This window comes from Mytilinidion resinicola, assembly GCF_010093595.1.
Source record: "Mytilinidion resinicola strain CBS 304.34 unplaced genomic scaffold BDZ99scaffold_3, whole genome shotgun sequence".
NCBI lineage: Eukaryota > Fungi > Ascomycota > Dothideomycetes > Mytilinidiales > Mytilinidiaceae > Mytilinidion > Mytilinidion resinicola.
The window spans coordinates 2,101,235-2,109,813 of record NW_022985439.1 but is presented as its reverse complement, the minus strand read 5'-3'; the positions used below and the strand labels follow the sequence as shown (position 1 = coordinate 2,109,813).

Below are 8,579 nucleotides of genomic sequence, written 5' to 3'. Positions count from 1 at the left end.
GACCGTATTCAGAGTCCTTGGAGTCGACCTCGACCTTGCCCGTTGCCAGCAGCAGCTTCACCACAGCCTCGTGCCCGAAATATGACCCTACCATTATACTACTTGTGAATTCAGGAGTTAGCTCGTAGCTATGGACCAAAGTCCAGTATATAAAGAACCAAATTTGGTATCGCTGGCTTTGAGTATCGCAGATATCAAGACATGATTGAAGTATTCCGTCCTCTACTCTTACTTGCGCCTTTCGGAAGTGGGTAGCCCATTGACTCGCGGCATAGCTCAGAAAATGATGATTTTCTATAATTGCTTTGACTTTGAGATCTTTTTCAGTCTGTGATTTTCCTCTTGTATCGAAATTACTGCCGAATTCAGTAAAAAGGAGATAGGTAATACACGTTCGTGCGACGATAAGCTCTGACTCGGCCGGCTTGATAGAGTGTTTCCATACTCCGCTACATATTTCGCTTTGCGCAAGGAGAAACTCTTTTGCTGTCTGGTGAATTAAATAGACCTTTTGATCTATAACGCTAACAAAAAGTCCACAGAGGTGTCGAACGGTGTCTTTGAATCGTGTCTCGTCGTCGAGGTCCAGCTCGAGGTCTTTGTAGGACGTATGGTCATCTTCGATAGCAAGAGCAATGTTCATCTCCTTCAACGTGAGTGGTCTGGCGGCTGCGACAACAATACTAAGAAGTTTCCGTGCGCGCTTCTTCTCCCGAACTTTCGATAGAATCGCCTCGTAAGCCTTATCTACTGTGTCAGGAAGGCTGCCAGTAATCTGCTTCAGCTTCTTCTTGGTAAGGCCTATTTCGTTGTAGATTACATCGAGAATAAGCTTTAACCAGAGGTAAGTCCGGTGAGTCATGCTTAAGAGCTCGCTTTCGAGAGTTGACTGTTCGGAGTCGTTGAGCTCTAATTCGACTCCGAGTATCGGAACTTTCCATTGGATAACAAGGTCAATCTCACGGCTAATCGTCTTCGATTCCATTTCACCACGCAATCGGATGGTAGGTATATTATTCGTTAAGAGCGCAAACTTCCGTTCGATATCGTGGTAAGGACGGCTGGTGACCAAGAATCTCAATTTGGATTGTTTTCCCCGGGAATAAGAGATATCATCCTCGAAACGATTCAAAACTTTGATCAGTTCGTTTCGACCAGATTCCTCGCATTCATCAAGAGCATCCAAAATGCAAACAACTTCGCCGGTTTGAGGATCGGTCGCGGCCTTTATAAGAATCGTCCATAAGTTTTGAAATGATTGAGGCAGTCGTTTTCCTTCACTTTGGTAATTCGGGATGGCGTACTTGATGAGAGGCTTTCTCTGCGAGAATAACTGATGTAGTAGAGCGCAAAGTGCGTGGGTTACGCTTTTTTGTTTGTCGTCGTCATCTTTGAAGAAGAAGTAGCAAATAGTACGTGAGTCGGTACTTTTCAGCTCATTTTCCACGAGAGATTTCGATAGAACTGATTTGCCGCAACCGGGATCCGCCGATACCCAAAGTAGGCTTGATGTATTATTCTGATACCAATTTTGGAAGTGGGAGTGCTCTAGGAACCACTGACAAGTCCCTTTAACTCGATCAGGGTTCCTGTCTTTGTGGCGTTCGTAATCCGAGGTGCGGAGCAGTTGCACACAATCAGATTGCTCTGGAGTCCATTCTAGTTCTTTCGGTTTCTTTAACCTACTCAGGTTACCTGTTAAGGATTAGATAGCAGATCATGCAAATAACATTAAGCTACATACCAACCACAAAGAGCAGTTCCTGAGCGCATTTATCTATTTCTTGTCTTTTCCCATCAAGATACACAGTCGTCAACGCCGTTAGCTTGTCAAAATGTTTCCATTCCTCCAGTCCAACAGCTTCCAGACCTTGTTCCACATTAAATCTGAAGTAGTGTGGCCTGGTTTCGACAGGTTCATGATGAATGTCATTGCTGAAATCTACGGCAGTTTGCTCCGTATCCGTGACAATGTCCTTCATACTTTTCAGGAGTTGGTCTAATCGTGGTCCTCCAGAAGATGGAGGGGATTTCCCAGTACCTATAATAATCAGTCTCGATTTTAATACTGCCAGTGCTGCTTTACGTAAAGGGGTGGGCAAGTGAATGCAGTGACTCTAGCAGCTAAGTTATAGCAATCTTTAGCACTGAATGACGGGTTCATTACAGCTGAGAGCAACTCAAGGGTAGGCATCGCTTTTCAAATATTTAGGAGAGAGTAGTACCTATACTGATGATACAGGCGATAGGCCGGTCAGGCCATTCACTCTTTGCCTCATCGTAGAGGACTCGGACCGGATTATTGTAGCGTAGGGCACCGTCGATATACTTCATCGGAGGAACACCGAACGAGATAGGATCAAAGTATAAGGGTGCAGCTGATGTGGCTCGAGCCGCCTCCCACACTGTACACCCTTTACTTGACTCCAATCGACTGGAATAGCTTCGGAGCCGAACTGCCCTACCAGCGTCGGGAACGCCGGCGCAAACAATACTACAACCAGATTAGAAAACTGTTCGTTGAATAGGACAATATAAAAATATGTCCATATCGCAGGATAGCTATAAGGAGCAAGGAGTAGAGATTTACTAATAGAAGTAGAGTTCGTACTAAGAGATATAAAGGGAAGAGAAAGGCAAGGGTAGGGGAAAGCCAGGAAAATATTAGGGAGGATAAGGATAAGGGAAAGGGAAAGTAAGGTAAAAGAGAATAGAATAAGAAGGGGAGGGAGAGACAAGAAGGAAGAAGATCACACGGCATATAAGTAACAAAGCAGTAGCTTACACATTGCAAGAGCTTTCTTCAGACCAGCTAATCTTATCGAACACTGCATTCTCGTCTAGCCCCAAAGGCGCCAAGTGACTTCGGACCAATTTCTTGACCTCCACTTCCAAGGCAGTCGCATCAAATCGTGCCTTTCCACTCACTGCTTTGATAAATTTGCTCGCGAAATTCCCTGAGGCAAAGCCTTCTTTAGGAAATATTTTTGGCGCAAAGTCCATATAGGACTTTATGGCATCATCAATGCTCATGCGAAGAGTACCAAGCATAATAGCGATCAGCCCGCCGGTGGATGTTCCAGCAATAATGTCGAAGTATTCGCATGGCCGAGGCGGCTGTTCCCCTTCCAATCCAGCCTTTTTTTCCAGTACGTGCATGATACGCTGCAGAATAAGCAGGCTGGAGAGACCGCGAACGCCTCCACCATCAAACGAGAGAAGGCGAAGGGGCCGCTGGTCAGACGCCATCGAGAGGTAGAGCTCAGCTAGCTGCACAAGCGCTTATGGCCCACTTGGATTCGGGCGGGTTGGTTGTAAAGCAGAGTTTGAGGAATGGGGAGTGCAAATAAGGTCTAGGCGGTCGCTCTTAGCCTGAGCGAGGGGAGAAGGATGGTGTAGCCAAAGACTGTGGAGTTGGAAGAGCTTGTACGCATTGTTAGCGACCGATAGTTTATAGAATGATGCTTGCAATACTTACTTGTATGAAGTGAAGAACAGCGAAGCGGCACGCGGGGAGGTTGAGGATGGGTCTGAAAGAGCAGGTTTCCAGCTGAAGAACGCCTTGCCTGCCGTGACCAGCACAGCCAACTGGCATTGAAGGCTGAGGCGCCTACCACGAACCCAAGCGGCGAATTGCATTCTGCAATCTTGTTCGTACATGACAGCTTCCATTGGTAGGGCAGAGTGTTCGTCTAGCATCTAGGTCTGATTGGAAACAGCTTGCAGCTGCCCTCACCTAACAGAAAGACGTGCCGATCCACTCAGATCCCACCTTTGTAAAGCGGGAATCGGGAGGGCCGTCAACGCGCTGAGGCCACGTATACTTGGAGCTAGTCCAGGTATAGTATAAACTAAAAGCCAAGAGCTGTGGGAAGACCGTGTGCTGAGAATTTCTGAAGTGTAAAAAGTGTATGAGGCGACACCCGTGTTCGATCCGCGGCGCCGGACATTTTCTTTTTTGCTCTTTTCGAATCCTCTGCCATTCTAGTGTGATTTGACATAGAATAATGGCTGAGGTCGAGGGATACTGTTTTAATTTTTGCATTGACTGTAAAGGAACTTGAACACGGAGAAATTCCGGATACGAGCAACGAAGAACGATTGAACATGAGAAGTGATATCTAAAATTTAGAGGCAAGTACAGTCAAGTTATAATTGAAGATGGATAGAGCAATTGAAGTGAATATAGATATGAGAAAAAGGCTCGTTAATACGTGAAGTTCGTTCTTGCACGGCGAAACGTTAGACTAAGTGAAGCGCATAGCGCGATGTCCGCATTCGATTATAGAACAAATGCCCAGGAGGCAGTTGGGAGGGAAACGGCGATTACTCATTTGCGAAGAGTAAGTTAATTGTTCAAAAGACGAAGAGAAACAAACTTGGACGCTGGACGCTCATTGCTCATTGCTCATTCATGCTTAATTAAGGTTCATCCCGCCCATTGACTCTTTGCCCTTATACGCATGATTTAGTAAATGCGTATCTTGGCGCTGGACCTGTGGAGCGTGGTGACGGGGTGTCGTCGGCGAAAGCTAGGAAGAAGTTCACCCCGCGTCTTTCCCGAGGTCTCTTCTACCAAGTACTTCATCAGCTGCATCATCAACTCTATCCAGCTTCTTTTTAACGCAACTATCGCGCAAGGATACCAATGGCGCGACGAAGACGTCTTGAGATCTGAATCGCCATGTCCAAACTATCTCCCACCCTCAAATCCCTCATCAACGCCGCCCATGCGCGTCCAGGTCCCATTCCGGCACCTCCGCAGATCAACTCCATCTTCAAGCAGATCGAGCGGGAAGCCAGGGAACGACATGTTGGGCGCCCGTCATGGCTTGCGCTGGCCGTAAAGACTCCCCTTTTAATACGAATGTGCAAGGTCTTGTTCAATTGACTGACATTACGACAGACCGCTACGACCATGACGCTGAACTCTCCCGGCTCCCTCAATGCCCTCTACACCGTCGCGACAGCCTCCTCGCCTTCGTCCGCCGTCGAAACCGCCGAATATATCCGTGAAGCTGGCCTGAAATGCGTCGGCTTCAACGGCCTCCCGAGAGTCATCAACATGCTCAACGCATTCCACGCCTCTCTCCCCTCTTCCGTCGCATCGCAACTCAACACCCGACCATCGCGGGTATTGAAGCCTGAGCTGCTGTCGGGAGTAGCAGAGAGAGGAAAGAAGCTCTGGGATAGCATATACCGTCCGTTTGAGAACAAGCTGTATGATAAGTTGGCGACGTCACATCCGGATTTGCCGGTCCATATCCTGAATTCGGAGTACGGGGCACTCCTCGCTGATCCGCCTTCCAAATCCCAAACGCCGGCTACGGCTGTTGGGCGAGTCAATACTTCCATCATAGCTGTTGCTTGTCTGCGGGCGCAGCAGGGTGTTGGACCGCAGGTTCTGTCACACGTCTTTGGGCTGCGGAAGGCGGTCGAAGATGGAAGCTGGCGGGATGACGCTGCAGCTGTTGAAGACGGAGGCGAGGAAGGGGTCAGATGGCTCGCGAGTGATGAGGGCTGTGTCTGGATACTGGAGAAGGTAGACAGCCTCGTTGAGGCATTGGGAGGTGCGAACTTCGCGCCAGCCAGAGCAAAGCTATGAGCATGCTACGTTGAGGTGTGTTCAACATGATATATACAGCCGTCTAAGACTTTCCAATACCGCAATTTCAACATCACATGACTGTTTTCTTTTTTTTTCTGATCTTCATGAGCGCTTCAAGATTACACTCGGCATATCGAATCCGTATAGGACAACTCCCAAATTTGGTATCATCATTGCATCAATCACCATCGGCACCCGCGTAATGAGCACACGGTCATCTGAAATGACCAGCCATTCGTATGAGATCTCATTTCCAGTCACCACTCATCCGGGCGCAACACTCATATATCGGTCTGCTCGTCGCTGCCTCTAATTTGAATCCGGCGTAGTTAGTGGTTGCTGTTTCATCGTTGTCACATCAATTGGGTTCATGGCTTTCGGGCTTTAGCTTGATTCGCTGCGGGCCCTTGTAACTTGGCGATTGGGCTCAGAGTCGCCGTGAGAAGCACTGCTGTGTCTGCGTCGCTTCCGTGAGTTGCGCAGTGATGAGGGTGTGCGCCTTGATATTTGCGCCAGAGGCATGACAGGACTTTCTTGAAATATACCTACTGAATGTCGCCATAGCGAGAATTCGTCGAAAAACGGATCGATCCTTCGGAACGCGATGCAACACGAAACTTGGTTCGCCCTGAATCTGGTTTCAAATAAGCAAACGACTTTGAGCCTCATCGATCAGAAGAGATGCCGACAAGCTTCCAGAATGTCAAAGAAAAGTGAGTTCCTTCACCTGAATCCAGGACTCACAGAGAAGCGTAACATTACTCATCTCGTAGCCTCCAATCTCTCTGCAACCTCATTTGTGCTTTGAAGAACGTCTAATCACCTCTAGTCAACATTTCTGCTACCTTCTTTTCGCGTTTCGCGACGGTCAGGTACAGGCACGGGTTAAAGTGGGTTTTTGGTGAGAGACTCGTGCATCTACACGTACGTGCACGCCGTGGCAAGTGCAACGATTTCGATGATGGCAAACGCTGTGTGACAAAGGTCTTATCAGCTCTGTCCAGCCAATAGCAGTCTCTTCCTAGAGCTCCCGTGCCGCGTTTCACGCTTTCCCGAGGACGCATTTAAGTTAACCTCATTCTACATAGTAGATCTATGTGCATGACCTTATTGATCAGTATGAGAGTATTGCCAGTTCCATAATTGCAAATATCATCACTATATTTCAGTTCCTATGATCAGACGCCCGAAAACCTCCGACGATGTGGCGTTCGAAGGATGGATATTCGGCTCTAGAATGACTGAGCTGTTTTGTTATCGTCCGCGGCGATCTTGGGTAGGGGAAACGCATTTATGAATGCAAGAGGTGCAGCAAACTCATTCTCTAATGGCTAGCGGCATCCCTTGGCCTGCAACCTTTGCATTAGCTTTTTCAGCTTTGCACCTTCAACCCACTTGAGCAGAAGATGGCCCATATCCTCGCACGGACACCGTGAGTTCTTGCTCGCACGTCGTTAGTTCGGCCTCATTCATGGTCTTGTTTCTCTTCGTTGGAGAGATACCCTCTCCTACACTTTTGTTCACACCATGGCTACTTCTTACAGCGGCGGTGTTCCTCAACAGTTCGACCCTTTCACGCCCGAACACCAGCGGACTCAAGATGCAGAGAATACGCAGGTACCCGCATCAATGGACGGCCGATACGATTCCTCAACCATGCCGACACAGCAGCTTTACGCGGATCTAGATACTCCAGTCATATCACTGCGAGACAACAATCCTTTCCGCAATCTTACTCCTCAATCGCCCTACCAAGCCATTGCTCCCCATCCGCCATTTCCTCCATGGTCTACGACCACAGCAAATTGACCTGCTGCGCTTTTGGAGCGAAATCGATGCCTAGGGGACTATTTCGCTGTTGAGGAGGTGCCAAGGACAAGCTACACGGATCAAGAGTTCGCAGACATTTGGCGACTCTTGAAGAATACAGATTGGGAACCGTGGAGCAAGATACCGCGCATCTACACGGTGTTGAGGCTTATTGGACAGCTTCCCGCTATAGAAAGATTTTTGGACCTGGGAATGAACGATCTTTAGCTTCCGTTTCATATATCACAACTACCAAAATCGATGTCTGCTTTTCATCGGGAAAGATTCATCGAGTCTCAAGCCATGGTTCTGTAAGCTTCGTTTCTTATCTCAAAAATGCCAAGAGTAGGTGCAAGAACGTGGATGCAAGGAAATTGTGATTTGGTTTCAATTCTCGATTCCTCATGACTCTACATCCATGAAACTTCAAGTCTGACGCTAATCCAGCACTAAAGCAATTGACCTTGGAAAAGGAGACCTCAAACGGCACACCCATTTCCGACAAGGCGAAGCATTTCCATTTGAGGTTGGCGATAAGCTCGGGGAAGGCGGATATGCGTGCGTTGATAAAGTTTACAGTTCCCTGACCGGCCGTACTTACGCACGGAAACGATTCAAAAGAACCAAAGGCAGTACCAAAAAGGAGTTCCAAAGCTTTATGAACGAGCTCCAAGTTTGAAAGCGCATTAATCATCACCATTGTGTGGAATTAGTCGCAAGTTATACAGACCCTAAGTACTTTGGCCTTCTTCTATCCCCGGTCGCTGAGTATAACCTAAGGGCATTCTACAACGCTGTTGTCGACAATGAGCCAAACCAAAAGTTGCTTCGAAGTTTCTTTGGTTGCTTGGCACACGCTTTGCGATATCTTTACCAGAGCAAAATACGTCATCGAGATATCAAACCAGAGAACATACTTATTAAGGGCTCCACGGCATACCTTGCCGATTTCGGAATTTCGCTGGACTGGGAGAACCTATCTCGAAGCACTACCAGGGAGGATTTCGCCAAGTCATGGATCTACTGCGCGCCAGAGGTTGCACACTACGAAGAACGGAACTCGTCCGCAGATATCTGGCCCTTGGGGGGTGTCTTCCTAGAGATGTTGACTGTAATCAAAGGACGCACCGTGCAGGAGCTACGCGAGATATTCCGGCACCGA

The 8,579-nt window shown here is 48.0% G+C and overlaps 3 protein-coding genes across 3 annotated transcripts; 2 read left to right on the top strand and 1 right to left on the bottom strand.

Annotated features, from left to right (window-relative positions):
* Nucleotides 1-3,630, bottom strand: BDZ99DRAFT_567136 (FabD/lysophospholipase-like protein; the record flags this gene model as incomplete). Its single annotated transcript, XM_033727657.1, has 5 exons — nucleotides 3,479-3,630; nucleotides 2,786-3,423; nucleotides 2,226-2,494; nucleotides 1,745-2,041; nucleotides 1-1,695 (listed from the first exon to the last, which is right to left on the bottom strand). Coding segments are annotated over exons 2-5 (2,724 nt in total), but the record flags the coding sequence as incomplete, so codon positions are not given.
* Nucleotides 3,631-4,548: 918 nt separating this feature from the next.
* BDZ99DRAFT_193176 (uncharacterized protein) lies at nucleotides 4,549-5,909 on the top strand. The gene is made up of 2 exons (XM_033713170.1): nucleotides 4,549-4,843; nucleotides 4,907-5,909. The coding sequence occupies exons 1-2, from the start codon at nucleotides 4,685-4,687 to the stop codon at nucleotides 5,603-5,605; spliced, it is 858 nt and encodes a 285-aa protein (XP_033582226.1). The 5' UTR covers nucleotides 4,549-4,684; the 3' UTR covers nucleotides 5,606-5,909.
* Nucleotides 5,910-8,096: 2,187 nt separating this feature from the next.
* On the top strand, nucleotides 8,097-8,528 carry BDZ99DRAFT_338721 (kinase-like protein; the record flags this gene model as incomplete). Its single annotated transcript, XM_033714333.1, has 1 exon — nucleotides 8,097-8,528. A coding segment is annotated over one exon (432 nt), but the record flags the coding sequence as incomplete, so codon positions are not given.
* Nucleotides 8,529-8,579: the final 51 nt, after the last annotated feature.